The sequence below is a fragment of the Mandrillus leucophaeus genome, unplaced genomic scaffold (genome assembly GCF_000951045.1).
Source record: "Mandrillus leucophaeus isolate KB7577 unplaced genomic scaffold, Mleu.le_1.0 Scaffold1324, whole genome shotgun sequence".
NCBI lineage: Eukaryota > Metazoa > Chordata > Mammalia > Primates > Cercopithecidae > Mandrillus > Mandrillus leucophaeus.
In genome coordinates this window covers 1-22,600 of record NW_012101282.1, presented here as the reverse complement: position 1 = coordinate 22,600, position 22,600 = coordinate 1, and the positions used below count along the sequence as shown (strand labels likewise).

Genomic DNA, 22,600 nt, shown 5'->3' with positions numbered 1-22,600 from the left:
AAAAAAAAAAAAAAAAAAGGAAAGGGAAAAAAAGAAAAGTCAGAGCACTAGATAAGATCTCTAAATGTCCCAACCCTAAAGCTTTCTAACTTTCTAATTCTGAAACTTCCAAATAAGAAAAAATGTAAATGAAAAACAGAAATTCAAACTGAATAGCCCAGTCAGCCAGAGTGGTGGGCAACTGGCTGCCAGTGAGGTGCACGGGAGCCGGATGCCCCGGAGTAGAGCGTTATTGTTCTCAACCAGTCTCCCTCCCTGGTAGAGGACGGCACATCTCCACCCGCTGCCATGGGAAGCCTTGCAAAGAGAATAACATCTCCTGGTTCTGAGGACAAGAAGTTTGGATGTATGACTTGGTCAGTGGAACCCGAGCAGAAGTGACATATGCCACATCGAAGAGAAGTCTTTAGAGCCCCTGAATGTTGCTGAGCCCTCTTGCTCTTTTCCCTGTGCCACAATAACAGAGGCTACTGAAGACGTCCTGGCTCTCAAAATGAGATGATGCACAGGGCAAAATCACAGCTACAGCAGAACTGCAGGTGACATATGTATGTGAACAAGAAATACCTTTATCACCGCAAACTGCTGGGATCTTGGGGTTCTCTGATTAGCTCCGTCTTACTCAGAGGAAGCTGGCTGGCCCATCACCCTTCAGTGGACATATATGCGATACATACAAAGAATGACAGGGATGGCTTGACCGACACACACCCTTAGAATGAGAGCTCCTGGCAGCAGCTTTGCCATTTCAAAAGAACCATGGATACACAACTATAAAAGAACCAATGATACACAACTATACAAATATGTAGTGCCAGCTGCTTCCCACAGGAATTTGGGGCTGGCATGACACAGTCGTCATGGCCATGCCTCCCATTCACCATATCTCCAGTTAGAATTCAATCGGCCAAAGGAAGACTCTGGACTCATCATCTGGAACACCCAGGCCACTCCTTAACTGCTGAATCCCTCTCGGTTGTAGACTTTGGTCCTATCCCTGGAGTCATGTGACCTTGAATCTCAATTCGGAGAGGTCATCCCCATGGGCCAGATTGTGTTCATATTTCTTGTGGTTGCTGCTCTGAATGAAAACACAGTTACTGAAAAATTTCTCCTAGAACAAATGAACTCTCTAGCTCAGTCTGAGACACACTGGAGTCAATGGTCTGTAATAGAGGAATCTGAAAGCATTACCTAATCTGGACATAATTTTCCTCACCATTTCACAGGTGGGTACCATATCTACCGGCGACACACATCAACCGGATGCAGCAAATTAGGGAAGGGGGAAAAAAAAAAAAAAGATGTATTTCCAAGTGAAGTGCCAGGACAATTCAGGTAAGATGAACATGGTTAGAAGGTAAACCTGCCCCTGCTTATCAGTCTTTGTCCAGAGAGCAACGTGCATGCGACTTTAAGAGAAAAAATCCCAGAAAACTAATTAGATTTACAGTCCGTGAACACAGTCAAAATAAAAAGCTCAAATCTATTTTTTTTCTTACATAGCCTGAGGGAAATAGCCAAAAGAAATTACTATTAAGCGTGAGTAATGCAAAACAGATTGTGCGAATTTCAATCTGAGATGTGTGAATGTAATATACAACTGCAAATTAGGAAGCACCTTTTGAGTTTCAAAATAGGCTCAGTTCACAAGTGGAACAAATTCTACATCATAGACAACTTCAGGATGGGCTAAGACCAGATGTGGGCCTGGAAAAATGGAGGGAAATGTTGTAGCACTGAAAAGATATTGTGACTGGCAGCTGTATCATCATCCACAGCAGGTAAATAATAAAGCACTGAGAGGAATGCTTTTGCAAAGTCGGCATGGCTGCAGGACCTGCTGCGGTGGCGCAGTCACCCTCCCTCTTGAGAAAGCAAGCAAAGCAGTTTTATCAGGGACTCAATAAACAGAAATTGGCCGAGTGTGGTGGCTCATGCCTGTAACCCCAGCACTATGGGAGGCCAAGGCATGCAGATCACCCAAGGTCAGGAGTTCGAGACCAGCCTGGCCAACGCAGTGAAACCCCGTCTCTACAAAAATACAAAAATCGGCCAGGTGTGATGGCGGGTGCCTGTAATCCTAGCTACTCGGGAGGCTGAGGCAGAAGAATCGCTCGAACCAGGGAGGCAGAGGTTGCAGTGAGCTGAGATCGCACCACTGCACTCCAGCCTGGGCAACGGAGTTTTGTTTCCGTCTCAAAACAAAACAACAGAAATCAATATAAGGCACCTTCAAGCTACAAACTCTGAAAGACAATTTAACTTTGTATGCATCTTGACCATGTCCACAGACTAGACAATGACTCTGCTCCAGATTACTGCTTAGGAGCTGATTTTGAACCCCAGCTCTGTCGTCATCTGCAGTGAATTCAGTTTTTCCTATCAGTGCTCTTCGGAACTGCTTTGCTTACAGGGTTCCAGTGAAGAAGGGAGTTTTTTTTTTTTTTTTTTTTTGTAGGCTAAGGTTCTCATTTCCCATCGGGGATTTGAGCACCTACAATTTGCAAAACCCCGTGGAGGAGGCAACAAGAGTGCTTCTCGTCCTCACAGAGCTGTCCATCAACAGCTGTCAGAGAAGTCATGCTAAGGGGCAAATGTAACTATATAGTAAATCATCCGGAAGGTGGGGACCGTCACCCACCCCTGGGTTAATATTCCCTTCTTAGCCACCTGGCAAACTCCTCTGCTTGCTTCAGCACATGGCTGACCTCACCTCCTCCTTGAAGCCTTCTTTGTCCTTCTCCTCCAGACCATTTCTCAGGTGCATGCTGTTATAACCACACACAGTATCCTAGGACTGCTTCATGGCTTTCTCTGCCAGGACACGAGTTCCTTGAGGGCAGGAGTTGTGTCTCAAATTTGTTGGCATTCAGTCAGTTGGACTGATATATAGGTGTAAATAATAGGCCTATATAAATATTTGTGTAAGATTCAAATTAGAATAGACTAAAATAAGTCCTGGCGAGTCTCCAGACTGCCTCCCTGTGTAATCTCCCATGGGCTGCACAGAAACTTTCATATGAAAGACCCTGGGAAAGTCCCCGTTATGGAACCTGAGACCCTCGGACATCATGTAACGCTTTTTCTTGTGAAAAGCAAATGGGACTAACAAATCATGACTCTAGTCTGCAATTCTTAAGAAAGTACACAACAATCTGTGTGATTTTCTCTAGAAGGTATGTTTCACAGCTGCAACACGAAAGACATGTGTAATGTTTGTAAATTCCCTATTTGAAGTGCCTCTTTATTGAGAATTTATGCTTTGCTTCTATTGAAAATACAGAGAAATTTGATGATTAGTGTGCTAAATGAGGCAAGAGTTCTAATTCGGTGCTACCACCAACTTCCATTTTTTGGTTCGGATATTAAAATAGGTGAGAACAGAACCTCTCTTCCGCCTTCCTCTCCCAACTTTGCTGGAAAAGGTGCCAAATAGCTCTCACAAGCCCTCAGCAAAACACCTCCATAGGCACAAGTCTACCACAGCCACTAGGTAAGCCATGCCAGTCACGGGGCTCAGAGCCTCCTGGATGACTGATGAATTCCACTTTCGGAAAAAGTCTCAAGGCAGTGTGGCTATTGCCTAGATACAGCTCAGACTGTATTTCTCAGGAATTAAAAGGGAAGTGGAATATGTCTGTCCACTACGAGTGTCCTAAGACTTCTTTAACATTGCAATAAAGGTATCAGAGTATATAGTCTAGTTCAGGAAAGAGAGGGGCACCTAATTTTGGCAGACACCGAAACAGCCATTCACTGAGTCAAAAATGGCTCACTGAAAATCAGACTAACCTGTTCATGATGACTGGCAAGCTTAGGCGTATTACCCAGAGGGAGTGACAAAGAGCCAGGCTACCCACCTGGACCCGTATTACTTGCAGTGGGAGAAAAAAACCCACAAAAATAACAAGAGCTAACCTGTGATATGCTGGTAGACTAACTCTTCCAGGGGGATAGGGGATGGGTAAAGCCCTGGTGTAGTGTTGGCCGATTTCCACGTGTGGATCCTCTCACCGTGGCTACACTTTCAGCTATCAATGGTGGAAAGGTTTGCAATATTCCTTAACGTTCCTTTGGCTTTGGGACAGCCTGGTACGTACCAGCCCTCGCACATCACTGCAGCTAACATTAAGGGTCTGTATGGTGCCGTGATAAGTACTTTAAATTCAGTATGTCATTTAATCTTCCCAACAGTCCTACAAAGGAAGGTCCTGTTATCTCCATTCTGAGGTGAGATAGATAACACAGCCACAGACAGGATAAGTAACTTGCCCAAAGTCACACAGCTTAGAAGTGGTAGAGCTGAGGATAAAATCGTTTTCTGACTGCAGGGTTGAAGTTCTCACACTACCCAAATACGTCTCAGGATCCAAATGAGGCCTTGTTTTAAATAGCCAGTAAGTATCTAGTCAAATAGCAGGAACAGTGCTTTGGCCACAGGAGGCACAGTCCAAATAAGACCAACTATTTGTAGCTTCTGTCAACCTTCTTCAGGTGGTCACAGCAGAACACATAAGAACTCCTTTCCCTTGAAAACTCGATCCTCTCCTTCCTTGTTTCTTCCTTGCAGTCTGACTCTCAAACCGTATCACTTTCCTGTTAGTGACTAAGAGTCTCTGTTCCTCTCTTGGTCCTCCCTTGAATGATTCCAGTCCCGTGTCCTGTAACTGAAGAGCCCTATTCCTCTTCTGGAAACAAGGAGAGGCCACCAAGCAGCTGTGCTGCCCTGGGGAGCTGGCAGCTATCTAAATGTCCTATGCTAGTACAAGAACCACAGCGACCTGGTCCTTCCCCGGGGGATGTGTTTAACATCACTGGCACAGGGATCACTACTGACTTTTTTAAAAAGAAGGAATGAACAGTGACATATTCATATCATATCTAGAAGTCAGGAATAATCTTAAGACTGAGGAGAAATGAAAACTCAACAGAAATTAAGCGTGTCTTAAATCTTTCAAGAACTATCATGTCTAGACTGATCAAATTCAAGAAAACCACCACTGGGACAGAGTTAGAATCCCCAGGCATTTGAGGTTCAGGGAGGCAGGCAGACAGAAGACAGATGCCCAGTGCCTGACCCTGAGAACCTGACCGGTCAGGTTCAAACGATAAAGAGACTCGCAATGGCCTGTCAGGAACAGCATGGTGAAGGATGAGCCCCCGGGTGGCCAGGAAACCAGGCATGGCCACTGCTGCTCACCAGGCCACTTATCAAATGTGTCACTGAGTAATCCGCACAGAGGAAGCTGGGAGAGGGCCAGGGCTGCAGCCAGTGGCACCCTGCAGTCCAGGAGGAGGTCTGAAATTACAAGCTGTCCACCATTAACAAGTAATGAAATCAATTTCCTGGGGCAGGTCCAGGAATTTTACAACATGAAACCAATTAGAAAATATCAGAATGTATCAGATATAATAAAGGCAAAGCTATTGTTTTTATTACATTTTTGCTGTATGCACAGTAACAGGCTCATATACATATCTAGATAAAATGAAATGCTTATTTCCTATACTCTACAACTTTATTCTTTTTCCTAAAAGGGATGAGAAAATAATTACTATATGAAAGAAATCCATGTTACATGAAGAAAATTGATGTTGGGAAATATTTTTCCATTGTTACATGATTTTGTTGCCAAAAACACTGAGCCTCTTTTTTAAGAACTCTAATATGTGCAACTTAAAATAATTTTCCTGTTTTAAAATCTTCCAAATGATGAGGTGCAGCAGGTTCTGCACATTCAACATAAAATGCAACCTTTCAATTCATTTGCAATAACTGACTGACATCAAGAAAGATGCAAATAGCCAAATAAAAACTTCTGCATAGTGGGCATGATTTTAAACTGAAGCTCCTTACTTGAGATTGCAGCCAATGATCTGCTTCTTCCATTTGGATCTACACACCTTTGTGAAGTTACATTTTTAGCTGTAATGGTCATTATAACTAAGCATTGAAATAAAAAATAAAATCACTGTCCCTAAATTGTTATCCTAAGATTTTAAAAAATAAGAAAGTATATTTAATGTCATGGCTCTCAATGAAAATATTACTCATGTTTTTTGGAAGGATTTTGTAGCAGTAAGGATTATTTTTCAGTGTCTTCATATGATAGTCTTTCATATTTCTACATTTTATGGATTTTTATAAATTATATAGAAATACTACTGTAATTTACAAGTATCCTTAAACTACCAACGTAGTAACAGTGTGTAACTCACACATTTACTGCTGGAGAGACACAGTTAATGCAGCCTGGAGAGCGCTGTCCTAGGTGAGAGAGAGAGTGACAGTGGTCAACACACTCCTTCCCTCTGTGTCAAATGAAATGGGGTCAACAGCTATGCCTGACTCTTATTTAGGCCAAGGGCTTTTGGAAGACAGAAGGGCAGACACTGATTTGATTTCTACAAATATTGCTTTAAAAAAATCTTTATAATGTTATATTTCTTTTAAAAAGTAAATAATTATCATATGAAAAAATACAAAGTAAAAGGTAAAAGTCTCCCTTAATGCAAGAGGTTTTGCATTTTGATTTAAATAAAGACAATTTTAAGTGTTGGTTTTAAAAAGGAATGATCATGGAAGTTTTTTCCTAAAATACTAAGAGTTCATCTACGGCACAAACTAATGAAATATGTAAGAAATTAGTTTATATTTTGAAAAGTACAGAAAAGATGTTTTTATTGTCTAATAATCCCATACTAAACAACTCAGGGAAAAAGTTTCCACTAAAAATAGGAACTGATGATTTCTTGTGATGAACAAATATGTATTTCACACAATTCCCTAATGAGAACCAAGGAAATGGTGCCTTTCTTTTAACATGAATATTTCTGAATGCAGTTTCTAGCTGCCTTGAACAAACTCCTTCTTTTGTTGCTACGTTTCTGCAAATCTCTTCCAGATCCACTGTGGTTTATGACATTCTATCCAAGTTGTCAGCATAGTTCCTTTTACCTTCACTGCAATGACCTTACTTTTGCTAAGATGATTTCATGCAATCAACCTGTTCAATTAAAGCTATACAAAAAGCTATTCTCAAAAACCTACTGCTAGGCAACAGAAACCTGTTAAACTAAATCTCAGGCAAAAAACATTTCTATATAGAGATGAGAACGATTGTAGCCACTTCACACAATAATTAATATAAAATAAAAAATAAACTTTGTTAAAATTTGTAAGTATAGGTAAACACACAAAAGTAACTTAAATGAGTCTTTTCACATGTACGTACATGTGTGACTATGTACTGTATGCATATTTAGCATACATGGTAGATCCCCAATAACTAGCTGACTTAGTTTAATATGTTTGCCCAGCCCACCTATGTCACCTTTGCTATGGATCTGAGAAGACGGTATGGAATGTCAGTGTTGTGTGTTTTCAGGAGAGCACAGTTATTGCAAACCCTTTGCAGTTAGTTGCTTTGAAGAGCAACAAATGAAGTGAACTCTTACGGTAAAGGCAGAATCGTTTATTATCCTAAATTCACAACTAGGTTAGATTTTGAAATATGGGCTTTGTATTGTAAACCAAACTAAAACATTTCATCCACATTTATTTATCTTTAGGGGAAAAAGTTTTGATTGGAAAAAGGCTTTTAAGGGCTGACAAAATTCATGAGAAGGGTTCCTCAGGCTTCTTAGAAACTTAATTCTTAAGAAACAACTTTGATGAGTTCATTGTAAATCAATCAGAAACACATGGATTAAATTTCCCCTTAAACAAACACTTTAAAAAGGATTTAAAAATTAAAGGAAATATGTTTAGTAAAGTGTATTTGAGAAATGTTACAAAACATATTTCGAAATGTTTGACAAATAGCTTGAGGTATTTTACAAACCCCAAATGAAGTTCAATTCATCCACCTCTACGTAATAATTACTAACACTGGAGTTTAGGATTTTTGTTATGGAATACAGTAGTCATACCATGGTTACTTGTTTAAAAAATTATTTAAGATGTAGTGACAGGCGTTTTGAATATTCAGATAAGATTAGGGGCGTTCAGTTGGCGTGGCCATGGTCAGTATTTTGAACATTCAGAATTAACTTTGTTCTGGTGCTTCAAAGTTGGACAGTGAGCCCCCTCCATGACTTGGTGATGCTCCGATGACAAGTACACGTCCAGCTAAGGACTCTGAAGCTGTCACCCAGTCAGCAGAGGACTGCTGGAGGTTCCAGGAATAAACGTAACTGTTAGAGTGCTATGCCACCTAAGTTGTTGGCCTATGATTCATGGGAATTCTTAGAAAGATCAGTTCATTTCATTAAGCGTTGCCCTTAAAAACAATAGGTATATATTTGCACTCTGATAGAGCAAACAGGAGCCAATAGTGTCAAATTCATTTAAATCCCACAAGAGCCCTCTTTTCTCGCCTTATCAACATAGATTCTGAAACAGAACCTATCACAATAGTCTACCTAAAAAATCTGACCAAAAAAGCAGTAAGAGAAAGGGAAGATTAAAAAGTGATTCATAACCTCAGAAAAATGGGTGAATGCAACATTTTAAACATTGAGTGCTTTTTGTGTGTTTTTAATATTGTTGAGAGTAAGCTTAGAATATGGCAAAGGAATGGGTTCTGAAACTAAATTGACCTAGGTTCCTATCCTCCTTCACTTCTTAGGAGCCATTCAACTAGAGCAAGTCACTCTATAAGCCTCAGTTTTCTCTTCTGAAGAAAAAGAATAAGAATAAATATATCTTTTAGGGCTAATGTATGAATTTAGTAAATAAAAGTATCTAGCACACAGTAAACATTATGTTAGTTCCAATCCTATGATGTCAACTTATCTTACATTTCTTATTTTTAACCATCATCAGCTCGGGTAATTGTCTCTATTGGTACCTGCTGCAATCTTAAAGGTCCTTAATAAATGTTTTGCCATCTGACTTGCTTTCTTTTTTTTTCTTTTTTTTCTTTTTTTTTGAGACGGAGTCTCGCTCTGTCACCCAGGCTGGAGTGCAGTGGCCGGATCTCAGCTCACTGCAAGCTCCGCCTCCCGGGTTCACGTCATTCTCCTGCCTCAGCCTCCCGAGTAGCTGGGACTACAGGCGCCCGCCACCACACCCGGCTAATTTTTTGTATTTTTAGTAGAGACGGGGTTTCACCGTGTTAGCCTTGATCTCCTGACCTCGTGATCCACCCGTCTCGGCCTCCCAAAGTGCTGGGATTACAGGCTTGAGCCACCGCGCCCGGCCGACTTGCTTTCTTTAAGCCTTGTCTGCGGCACTCTTCAAGATCAGAAACGGATATAAGTTCTGCTTCCAGGTCAGAATACGATCTTGAACATATATTTTTAAATTTTCATGGGTTCAACTCTTCACCTGTAAGATGAGGGGACCAAGTCATTTGCTCTTAATTTCAGCTCTCAATGCTGTAGGTTGCTGGTGAGTCTCTCAAAACTTACAGGGGAGGTCTTAAGAAGATATCAGAATAGGTAAAACTAGGAAAGAGTTGCCCATCAAGCTTTTCTGAGTGTAAAAAGGATAAGAAGTAACCACCGAGCACATGTTCTCTCCCCCCTGATCCCTTTCTGCCCTGTTCTGGGTGTAGCAGGAGCCAGAGGAATGCCCAGGTGAAGCCTCACGTCTGCCTGGCCAGGTGCAGTTGAAGTGGTGACATCCAGCCAGGGAGGGGGAGAAGCACCTGAGTCCAGCCTCCAGCCTTGGGGCATCTATTGTTGGAACCGGCCAGGTGAGACTTGCGCCCACCCTGCCTTTCTGCTTATCATTAGAAAGGTAGCAGCTGATGCTGGGAAGGGACGGAGCCAGGCAATGCTTCTATCTTCCCTCACGATTTCTAGTTAAACTCCTGGCATCTCTGGGCAAACACTCCAACACTGCGCCATGCTCTGCCATGGGAGCCAGGTCAGTCACAGGTGGCACTGGTCATAGGCACTGGAGAAAGGACTGCAGGGAGAGTGGGAGGGCTCTAGCCACAAATGTCTCCTGTCTTGGTCCTACTTAACCTAATTCTTTTTCTTTATACCTCCCAAGAGATCGACACCTCCCTCATGGTCATAGGAAGAAAACCGGCTGGGGCCATGGAATTAAATTGTTGCTAGCTCCCTTCCAGTTGTAAATATTACACAACTGCATGGCACCATAATTATGCAAAAATATCTCCTTCACACTTGGTCCATCAGGAGCACTTCTGGGATCCAAAGATAAAGTTAAAAAGGCCACGGAGAGCCCAGAGAAACGACACACAGCATTAGAGCCCAAGAAAAGACCTCCCCACCACTCCTCATCCTAAACTGCAGTACTCATTCACACATGATGCTAACAAGCCTAACAACTATTTCTCTAGGTTCACTGAAGACTGGAAACAGGACATTGAAGAGGAAGAAAGGCTGGTAAGAGACCAGTGGAAATGTTATAAAAGCAAACATCAAAACTCAAAGACCAGTCAGAGAGAGAGATTTAAAAAAAAAAAAGCCCTCCTACCCCTCCACTAATTGCAGAGAGTGGCATAAAACAAGGGACTGACCTCATAACTCTGAATCCTGAAGAAAAGGGTAAGTTTCAATTCTTCAGTTTACAAACTCAAGGAACAAATGTGATACGGTTTAGCAAAGTTTCAAATTGATAAACGCATGAAAAAATGTTCCACATCATCTGGAAACTGCAATGGAAACAACGAGGTACCGTTATACACCTATCAGTGAACCTAGTGAACCAGCTGTTAGGCTTGTTAGCATCATTATTGCTCTTAGAATGGCAAAAACCCAAACTACTGACATCATCAAATGCCAGCGAGGATGTGGAGCAACAGAAACCTTCATTCATTCCAAGTGGGAATATATAACGGTACAGCCATTTTGGAAGATAGCCTGCTAGTTTCTTATAAAACTATACATACTCTTACCGTACGTTCCGGCAATCACATCCATAATTACTCAAGTAAACTGAAAACTTATGTGCTTGCAAAAATCTGCACATGAACGTTTAGAGCAGCTTTACTCATAATTGCTAAAATTTGGATGCAAACAAGATGTCCTTGAGTAGGTGGATGGATAAACAAATTGTGGTACATCCAGACAACGGAGTACTATTCAGTACTAAAAAGAAATGAACTATCGTGCTACAGGAAGACATGGAGGAACCTTAAATGCATACTGCTAAGTAAAAGCAGCCTGTCTAAGACGGCTACATCCTATACGATTCCAACTATATGACATGCTGGAAAAGACAAAACTAGAGAGTCGGTAAAAAGCTCAGTGTTGCCAGGAATTGGGAGGCGAGGGAAAGATGAATAGGCAGAGCACAGGGAATTTTTGAGCAGTGAAACGATTTTGTCTGCTGTCGTAAAGATGGATACATGACATTATGCTTTCGTCAAAACCCATAAAAGTGTATAACGCAAAGTGAACCCTAATGTCAACTATGGACTTGAATAATAATAATGCATCAACATCAGTTCATCGATTATAACAAATATACCACACTAATGTAATGTAAGATGTTAGTAAGAGGAGAAACTGGGGCGGGGGTTGTGAGTAAATGGGAGCTCCAAATTTTCTACTCAATTTTTCTGTAAACCTAAAACTGCTTTAAAAAAATAAAGTCTATTAACTAAAAAAAATTGTTTAGAGGAGGTCATAAAGACTTAGTCATCTAGAAAATTCACCATATGGAACATCCACTTTGCAATGGTGCTACACAAGTAAGACAAGTGTATTGATTATACCAGTTGGAATTAATTGAAAAAACACACACCTTACCTGCATCGACCTTGAAATTATTGGCATAAGCATAGCCAATACAAAATGTCAGGTTTACAATACGTGATTTTATGAGAACAAAAATCTGGGGAAAGCCATTCCTTACTAGTGAGGGGTTTGTTGTTCCCACCGGTGGCAAGAAGTGCGTCCGTGACTATAGATCAAAATGAACCACAAAGAAAGTGACGACAACCAACACACTATAAGTTTATTACCAAATATAACCTAAGCACAAACACAACTAAGCTAATGAGATTGGCAAAGTAGCAGCACAAAATGTAAGGAAAAACACATTTAATAAATACAACTTGGAAACGTCTTTTTCTTTAAATTAGGTTCAGATACTGGGAGACAAACACTGAAGCAAAAATCTTAACAACGCACTTACAAGCCATCATAACGTGCAGTGATCCTGCTGGACACTGTCCACTCACAACCATGCTAACGGGGGGCCACTCCCTGCTGCCGTACCATCATATGAATATACATTTGTCAGTGAAAATGTCACAAAAATGTGACATTTGTCCAGGTTTGTGTGTTTTCATAAAGTTACTCAGGTTTTCAGAGAATGAGCATAGGAACATGTAGGATCCACAATTTTTAAGGTCATCACATTAGTTTGTATTTATGAAACTATAAGAAAACAGATGTGTGTCATGTTTGACACTGCTGCTTTGAATGCAATACTTCCAAATAATGAAGCTGACCACAACAAAGAAGGGAAAAGTAATTCAGACATTTCACAGAGGCCTTATTTGGAATATAAACGCTTTGCTAGGGAAAGAAAGACGAAATATTTTAAACAATTTCAAGATTAAAGAGGAAAGTTAATGGGAGGAGGGCAACAGCAGGAGGGAAGGACGTGCTTAAAAGAAACAAATCTGCATAGATGATGAACTGAATTTAATTCAATTCATTCCTGCCTAAAACTAAGCCTGGTTAACTGAGGTAGACTCTGGGAATTACACGTGCAAAGATCAGGTTTTCCAAAGGGCAATATTTTGTCATTTCAGATATGGTAAAGTAAAAGTGCATTTTATAGTTTCAAATAATCAAATGGGAGTCCTTTTATAGGAGGGAAACTTCTCTATACTAATTCCCTATTTTTTTGTGCCAAATTTTCAAATATACAAAAACCTACACACTGCTGGTAATAAAGCAATATCCAGGGTTTTTTCATTTATTTTCTCAGGAAACGAGAAAAGTAAAATAAATTTTATGACATTACCTAAACATCTTTCCTGTTTTTATTAATAAGTCACTGGGAATTCAGAAATAACATTAAAGCTAAAGAGTTGTCTGCAGCCAAAAAACCCAATAACAATTCAAAGATCTATTTGTTAATGAGGTGAATGTTTAAAAATATACCTACTATCCTAAGAATTTGATTATTAAAATACACAATTTCCACATTAAGAAACAAATATTAAAAGCAAATGTCAAAAAAATTAAATAAGTACGAAAAGCCAAATTTAAAAGTATAAATAAGTAAACTTACAATAATCACAACAGAGTTTTTAGCTTTCTGTAAAAATAGTTAGTGGAGATGAGACTAAAACATTTGAAGCTTAAATATTTTTATCCCCCTAACATGTCCCCCAACTATAATTTCTTTTTTCTATTGTGACATATTCTTAGGTTCACATAAATATTATGTGCATCACAAATTAAGTGGTTTCTTAAAAATATACAATCAAAACACTTAAAGAAAAAAAAGATACATAAAAGAGAATAGTTAGGACTTTTCCCTCATACGAGTTAAGGTGGCCTTTTCTTGGAAAAGGCCAGCATTCACCCTTAACATTTTATGCCTGTTATACAGAATATACCCTAAAGTGATTTATCATTAATAAGATAAAACTTATCTTAAGAGTGGGAATCCACTATTAGGCAGAGAAAGACTCAATAACCTAGGCAATATTGAAGGAACCAAAGTCCACTCACACAACATGAAATATTTGCCTAGGTCCTTCATTTTATCTCATGTTAGGGTGGGGAGAAAGTGAATCATAGCTACCTCAGCTGGTTACTGTTTTATGATTCTCATCACAGATTTAGCAGTGTATATAAAAACTTATTCCTAAGGAAGGAATTCAAATGAACTCAGGCTATCCAAAACTTAGAGTACTAACAATTTTATGTTCAACAGAGTCAGGCTACATAAAGCAAAGTCAAATAATGACAATCATACTGTAAATTTGGGTTGTACACACACATTTTCCCCTGGTGTATGTGTATGACCATAGATTCACCAGGTATTGGTTTGCTTACTTTTTGAGCAATTCGTGCTCTAAGCCTACGTTTTGAGAGTGAAATATGACTTCCCAAAAACTGTGATCTCAGAAGCTGAAATTAAGCCCCAAGCTATAGAGCTAGACCACCACGTTTTCCCCTTCCAAAATGGCTCGGTATTGTGGGAGGTAGTGGTCAGATCCAAAAGTGTGTAGATACAGTCTGTGATGCCACCATCTATTGTCTACTTGGATCACTAGAAGGTTGCAGCTTCCATTAAAGAGGTGTTTGATATATTTCACTAATATTAATTTCCTTTAAAAAAAGAAATTACGGGGCAAAAGGTTTAAACATGTTATGCTTATAATAGGCAGCTTGGGAAATGGTAAAAATTGTTCATTAAAATAGATCCATAATAGTTACACACTATTCAAACAAATGGATATCAGTTCTAATTTCAAAACAGATTTAAAGTGCTAAAAGGAGGGGGAAAAAACTTTTATATATTATTTTTCCAAAGTGCAAACAGATTACTATGCCTCTCCATCAGTGATCTTGTTTCAGTAGTAGAAGCCAGAAGCTATATAGAGCCGTTAGAGAAACTGCCAAGTTGGAACTGTACTCCCTAGTCCAGCTTTGTCTTGGTCCACAGAGCTCCCACCCACTGTGTCTTGGACCAACCAGTACACATCTACAGAATGTAGGGACTATCTGATCAGATATCAGGAAAGCAGACTTAGCTTAGTCCTACAGTCATTGTGCTGCAGAACTCAAAATACTCATGTTTTCAGAGGAATTAAAGGAGCCAAATATTTTTCCTTTGATAATGCATCTGCTACCGCAACACAGAATAACAAAACAAAACGAAGCAAAACAATTCAATCTCATTCTGGGTAAGGCAACACACTGTCTTCTGCAATAAAGACAGTCTGTGTGTGTGTGTGTGTGTGATGTACGTTAAAAGGGCTGGGCAGAGTGGCTCACACCTGTAATCCAAGCACTCATTCTGGGTAAGGCAATGCACTGTCTTCTGCAATAAAGACTGTGTGTGTGTGTGTGTGTGTGTCTCTCATGCCTATAAGGCAACACACTGTCTTCTGCAATAAAGACTCTGTATGTGTGTGTGTGTATGTATGTCTGTCTCACGCCCGTAATCCTAAAACTCATTCTGGGTAACGCAACACACTGTCTTCTGAAATAAAGAGAGTGTGTGTGTGTGTGTGTGTGTGTGTGTGTGTGTGTTGTACATTAAAAGTTGGGGCCAGGAGCAGTGGCTCACGCCTGTAATCCCAGCACTTTGGGAGGCCGATGTGGGTGGATCACCTGAGGTCAGGAGTGCGAGACTAGCCTGGCCAACATGGTGAAACTCTGTCTCTACTAAAAGTACAAAAAAATAAGCCGGGCGTGGTGGCACCTGTATTCCCAGCTACTCAGGAGGCCGAGGCAGGAGAATGGATTGAACCTGGGAGGCAGAGGTTGCAGTGAGCCGAGATCACGTCACTGCACTCCAGCCTGGGGGACAGAGCAAGATTCCGTCTCAAAATAAAATAAAATAAAATAAAAATAAAAAAATAAAATAGAATAAAATAATTAAAATAAAATAAAATAAAATAAAAGTTAAATAGAACACCTGAGGGATGTCTTTAAGATCCTTTAAGGGATTTGAGACATACAAAGCATTTACCATCCACTGATAGGGCAAAATGAGAAACAAGGGAAATACAAAGCCCAGCTGACTCACTTAACATGGTCAAGATAAGCTCCTAGGAAGTCTGAGTCGCCAAATACTGAATAACTGGTATTAAAAGAAACACAATTACTATGTCATTATCCATGAATTCAGAAAAATAATTAAATGCACACCAAGATAATTAATAAGAAACCCAGAAAAGGTCTCACTAATCAACTATTGTTAGGCTGGTGCAAAAGTAATTGCGGTTTTTGCCATTGAAAGTAATGGAAAAACCACAATTACTTTTGCACCAGCCCAATACAAACAAGTTTTAACAATCACAAGACTAATGTTTTAGTGATGGCTCCTACAACTTCAGGGGAAAAAAAGTACATTTCTGAATGGCAATCGTTTGCAAAATAATCTCAATGAAACTACTTATTTCTTTATTTTAAAAGTTAATAAAAGGAAACTTCTCTCAGTTTTTAGGAAGAATTCAATTACAATAAAATCATGATGTCTTATGATCTGGCATCTTATAATCTGTGTCTCAGAAAGAAGGGCAATTTACAGCATCAGATGAATACTGGAGTTTAGAGTCAGACTTAAGTTATCTGAAAAGAACATAAGGCATTTATAGTTTTTAGCAGGGAAAAATAATCAATCTCTTTTTAAAAAAAAAAAAAACCTTCTTAGTATCTTGATTAAGTGTCCAAAAAGCTGTATTATTTTTAGTTTTAAACCAGTAGGTGCTATTCAAAACTGATAATTCAGGATGTTATCAAATACAAAGTTTTAAAAGCTTGACCATTAAAGCATAAATTGCCTAATAAGACACATGTAATCATAAAAACTAACGCCAGGATCATTTACTTGTGATTGGATATATGCCATTCACTTTTTCTGGCTTCTTTCTAAGGTGTAATTCCTGCTGCATTGAGTGAGCATGTCAGATTTCTATCCTTATCTTACTGTGTGTAAAAGTTCTCAATCTAGACAAGGACAAATTTTAGAATTTTTAAATGAACATCATTCGTTACGTACAATGCTGTTTTGTTAAACTAGCTGTCTGGAATACTATAAAGATTTCATTTGTTTTATGTTAGCCACAGAGAATGGACTTGTTTAGAACGCAAAAGTATTTATCTCAAATACTAAAATCAAATTCAACAAAAATCAAACAATGTTGGAGCTGAGAAAAATAACGGCTATACATCTGTTTGAACATATTGAAAGAAAAGTGAAAACACAGCCAGGCATGCTGGTGCGCACCTATAATCCCAGCAACTTGGGAGGCTGAGACAGGAGAATTGCTTGAATCTAGGAGGCCGAGGTTGCAGTGAGCCAAGATCGTGCCACTGCACCACACAGCCCGGGTGACAGAGTAAGACTCCTTCACACACACAAGAAAAGTGAAAACAAACTTGGAAGTCCAGAATGAAGAATTACATCTAATGCAATATTCTTCCCACCTTTCCATATTAAGAAGCACCAGCAAAAAAATACTAAAGACAGAGAAATGACCTGGCAAAATGATTCAAATACCACAGAGCGTGAGAATATTCCTCAATAAAGCTCAAGACGTTATTAAGTAGCTAGTAGAATAAATGGCAGCGGGAGGGGAAGTAAAAATTCTAACCATATGACAGACTCCTAACAGTAAGTCATAAATTCTAAAGGTTTAATCAGTAAATTATTTCCTCCAAAATATACTGTCATTCTTCTCTTAACAATAAATACAGAGTGTGACACAAATCCAATTTTGATGTTAAAAGTCAACCTGTATAGATAGGTCCCTCATGTTGACAGAGCAAAGAAGTGGAAAAAAACAAAAACAAAAACAAAGAAAAACAACTGCAAATGAGAAATAGGGGTATTTCTAAATCTTCTGTAAACAAGTTTCTAAAATAGCACACTGCTCCCTCTCTTCAGCCTCCCTGATAGACTGGTTTGGGTGTGCAATATTAATGCAGGAATACGTGGAATACCAGTACAAAGCCAGGGAAGGGAGACTAGCAAACTCTCGCCCTGAATTATTTCTCAACTACATTTAGTATTCTTCACAGTTTTAGATGTTTTTTTTTCCTTTAAGTGAAAATCACTCCACTGAAAAAAATTCCAAATCTGTTTTTTAAAAATTGCAGGAATTTCTTCATATTTTATAAACAAAAATACCAGAAATTAAAGAGTTGACAGAAATTCAAGCAGATCCAAATTCAACCATCCATTTTTCATACTTCTCCAAGTCTGCAGCAGAGACAGACTTAGCAATTTTCTTTAGGGCCAATTCAAAGTCTCCTTTGGTAACAGGCATCTGAAGTTCCTCTTTAGAAAGTGCACGGATCTCTTCAGGACCTAAGCCATTGATACGCCGTCTCATTGCCATTAAAGAGGCATCCCTAAAAATACACCACAATCAGTCAACAGTAATTTTTGCACATGTTTTAAACACTTTCAATTGTAACAAAGTTATGAAAAAACAATCAAAAGATTATATGTTTTCTATGAGGCTTCTTAGAATTTTCCACTTAAGAAACATCCTGGGGGTTCGGCAGAAGTTAAAACAGGATGCAAATAACCAGAAACATGAAATGTACAGTTAATGAACCCTAAAAGTCTAAGTTAAGCTCAAACAGTACTGAATTATATTTTCCCACTTGCTCCTCAAAGACAGCCAAGAAGTTTAAGAAACCAAAGTCGAATTTTGAAATACTGAATTGTACACTTGGAAATGAACACGTGGCTAATGTTAAGATAATTCAAATCACAGACCAGTTTGTCTACAGCCTAAATAGAGGAATAAAGCCACAAATCACTCTCTCTGAAACATGAATATCCACATACAGTGGACACGGAATTCCCTACATGGAGTATTTGCAGGCAACTAAAGGCATAAACTCTGGCTTCTCTTGATCCCATGTGCAGCTCTTTTTGACCAACATAAATATGACCATCATAAATATGAAGGTATGGAAGAAAAGGATAATTCATAAACACAAAAAAGCTATTAGGAAGGCCAAGCCAACAAAAATGTCAAGTTCTTAAATATTTCACTATAGTAGCAGTAGAAACTATTGTGACTTTATTGTATGACACTAAACTTGGATGCACATGGGAAAAATGCGAGCAGAAAAGGTGAGAAAAACAGATGCTACAGCTTTAAAGAAAGGCTACTAAAGTCAATTTAAGTACAGTTAGAAAAATAAGGAAAAAAATAACTGCACAGAGTGACAGGAGGTGTCTAAAAATTATGATGTCGCTAAACTGAAAAAATGTTAAATGTGTATCTTCCCCAGCTTACACTGATCATTTTTGCTCATCGGCATGTGTTTAAATAATGCCAACCAAAACTAAATAATATTACTTTATGTTGATGTAGAAAGGTTCCAACACAAAGCTAAACTAATCTTAGGATGTCAAAGTCGTTATCATCAAGTTAGACACAACAGTTTTTTTTTTTTTTGCGACGGAGTCTCGCTGTCTCCCAGGCTGGAGTGCCGTGGCACCATCGCAGCTCGCTACAAGCTCCGCCTCCCGGGTTCACGCCATTCTCCTGCCTCAGCCTCCCGAGTAGCTGGGACTACAGGCGCCCGCCACCACGCCCAGCTAATATTTTGTATTTTTAGTAGAGACGGGATTTCACTGTGTTAGCCAATATAGTCTCGACCTCCTGACCTCGTGATCTGCCTGCCTCAGTCTCCCAAAGTGCTGGGCTTACAGGCGCGAGCCACCGACACAACAATTTCTTAAAAATCCAAAGATCAAAAACATCAGTGACCAATGCTATATAATTTTCATCTCACAATGAAGAAAAAAGTTATATGGAAAAAAAAAAAAAGGACAAATGGGAAACTATTTCAAAGAAACGGGTAGCTGCTTTCATGTCTAACTACACTGGGTTAACTACACTGACTTTAAGACTAGTCCTCCTGCCAAGTCTATAACTAATGTCTAACATCACAGATCATTAAAAAAATACCTGCAAACATTAGTGATGTCAGCACCAGAATAGCCCTCAATCTTCTCGGCTATATCTTCCAGTTGAATATCAGGATCTAATTCGACCTCACGAAGGTTGATCTTCAGAAGCTCGGCTCTTCCTTTTGCTGTTACAAGATTTTGGTGGTGTTGTTAGATGTTTTACTTTACAAATAATTTTGCTGAGAAATGACATATTAACATTCAGGGGGAAAAATGAGGCCAATGCAAAGAAGAGTCAATAACTGTGTATCCATTAGTATTATTACCAATTCACTGCATGACTCATGGAATCATTTAAATTCCTATGTGCCTCTGTAGCAGTAACTAAAAATTGAAAAAAACAAAAAACAAAAATCAAAAACAAAAACAAAAACCACCTGGGTTTTCTTTATAGACTGTGACGATATCTACTATGAGAACAAAGAATCTCAGATCCTTCACGAAAAATATAAATATCAGTTTTCAGGCACCGGAAACGCTTCTCAAAAAAAAAAAACAAAACAAAACTTAGCCTGGTGTTAGAAAATTAGACTGCATCAAGTGTAACTCCTATGAATTACTTTGTTCACCTGTTAGTATGACATGGATCTCCAGAACTCTTATCAGTAGTTTAAAGAACATTTCCTGAAAATCAGTAATTGGCACAAAAAGCTCATTAATGTATTTTTTACTTGGAGAGCCAGCCCACAGACATGTGCTGTTCCAGTATGATTTAAATGTGAACTGAATAAGTTCAAACATACTCAGAATTTTTAAAATAACCAATCACGCTTGACATTTCAGTAGTGCTTTTAGTAGCAAATATGCTTAGCACAGCACACTAAGATAAAGCATTACTAGTTTATCTGGCACTCTACTATTTCCTGAGATACAAAACGAAATTTAATTCTCTTCTACTTTTATTTTGAAAAATGCTAAATCTACAGAAAAAGAAAATCAATGAATACCCATTTGCCTTTCACTGAGATTCACCAATTGCTAACATTTTGCCATTATCACTCTAGCTGCCTCCTCATCTCTCCTTCCTCAACTTTTTGAATTGAGCGCTAGCTGTAGGCATCACAACACTTCAGCTTAAATTCCCCAACATGTATCTCCTAAGAAAAAAGGTAGACATAACATTTCTCACCCTTATCAGGAGATTTCATACTGGAACATTAGTGTCTAATACACAATTCAAAGCAAAGTCTCCCCATTTGTCCCAAGCCTTTATAACTTTTACAAACCATAACACATGGCATTCGGTTACCATGTCTCATTCATCTTCTTTCATCTAAAACAGTTTCCCAGTGTTTACTTTTTGGTTCATTTTGTTTTGTCTTTCATGAAATTGACAATTCTCCCCCAAATGATCTTATACAGCCAACACATTCCAATAAAGATCCTCCTAAAAGGTCTCTCTGTAGAAACTAATGGGCAGATACCAAAATGCCCACAGAAATGGAAAGAACCAAGAACAACCAAGATGCTCTGGAAGAGCAACAGCAAAGTGGAAAGCATTGCTCTATCAGATTTCAAGACTTACTACAAAGGTATAGGACTCAAAGCAGATTGACGCTCTTGTGGAAAGAGACAGATAGATCAACAGTACAGAACGGGGTGCCCAGCAGCAGACCGAAGCAGAACTATAGACACTTAATTTATGACAAAGCGGTTCAGGCCGCGAGGGGAAGGAGTGTCTTTTCAATTAATGATGCAAGAACAGCTGACTATCCACAGCGAAAAAAAATGAAATCAGGTCCTACATCATACTGTACCCAAAAATCAGTGCCAGATATATTACATCTAAACGTAAAGTTGTAAGTATTTTATAAGATAACATAGAAGAATATCTGAATGACCTCAGGGAAGCATTCTCAAGACATATATTTCAAAAAATCAACTAGGAAAAGACTGATAAACTGACCACATTAAAATGAGGAACTTCTATTCATCAAAAAGATCCTGTCAACACAGTGAAAACAGATGTTACAGAGTTTGAGAAGATATCTGTAACATACATAAGCAACCAAAGACTTGTATCAAGAATATTTCAGGAATTCCTAAAAATCAGCAAGAAAAAGACTACCCAAGAGCCAGAGTGCCTGGCTACGCACAGTGGGCAGACCCCAGTGCTTGCGTGTTCACGTACCCCTCACCGCTCTGTGCCTGGCTTGCCCTTGGCCGGCGTGGAATCAGGGCCGGTAGCTCTAGCCAAGCACAGCCTGCCAGGGCAAGTGGGCGGAACGCTGGGCTCAAGCAAAACTCCAGCAAAGGCGCCACCAAGGATCCTGCAACACAAGCACTTTGGAAGACACACTGAATTCATCTAATACTGCAGCCGTGCAGCACTACCTAGCAATTCACTCCTAGGATGGAATGCTCCATTCTGGCATGCTTACCACTATACATGTATGAAAATGTTCACAATAGTACTGCTCATAATAGCCTAAAGCAAGAAATAACTAAAAAGTCCACCAAATAATATGATGGATACATTTTGATATAATCATATAATAGATGGTATGGGTTAAACCATGTCCCTCAAAATTTTTAGGCAACTCCTAACCCCCAGTACTTCAGAATGTAACTGTATTTAGAGACAGGAGAGGTAATTAAGGTAAAATGAGCTCATATGGGTGGGCTCTAACCCAACATGACTGGTGTCCTTACAAGAAGAAGCTATTAGGATACAAATACCCCTAAGAGGAAGACCACATGAAGACTACGGGACAAGACGGCCACCTACAGACCAAGGAAAGAGACCCCAGAGTGCAACCACCCTGCCTACAGCTTCGTCTTATGCTTCTAGCTTCCAGTACTGTGAGAAAATTAACTTCTGTTGTTTAAGCCACCCAATCTTTGGTATTTGTTACGGCAGCCCTAGCAAACGAATATGACAGAATACCAATCACACAGCAACAAAAATGAATGAGGTGGCATCTATATGTGGTAACATGAATGAATCTTAAAATACATTGAACAAAAGAGGCAAGATACAAA

At 39.2% G+C, this 22,600-nt stretch overlaps 1 protein-coding gene across 1 annotated transcript; it reads right to left on the bottom strand.

Annotated features, from left to right (window-relative positions):
• Nucleotides 1-17,304: 17,304 nt before the first annotated feature.
• On the bottom strand, nt 17,305-20,239 carry LOC105534263 (katanin p60 ATPase-containing subunit A-like 1). Its single transcript, XM_011972950.1, has 3 exons — nt 20,188-20,239; nt 19,617-19,743; nt 17,305-18,036 (listed from the first exon to the last, which is right to left on the bottom strand). Exons 1-3 carry the CDS (start codon nt 20,237-20,239, stop codon nt 17,838-17,840), a joined length of 378 nt encoding a protein of 125 aa, XP_011828340.1. The 3' UTR covers nt 17,305-17,837.
• Nucleotides 20,240-22,600: the final 2,361 nt, after the last annotated feature.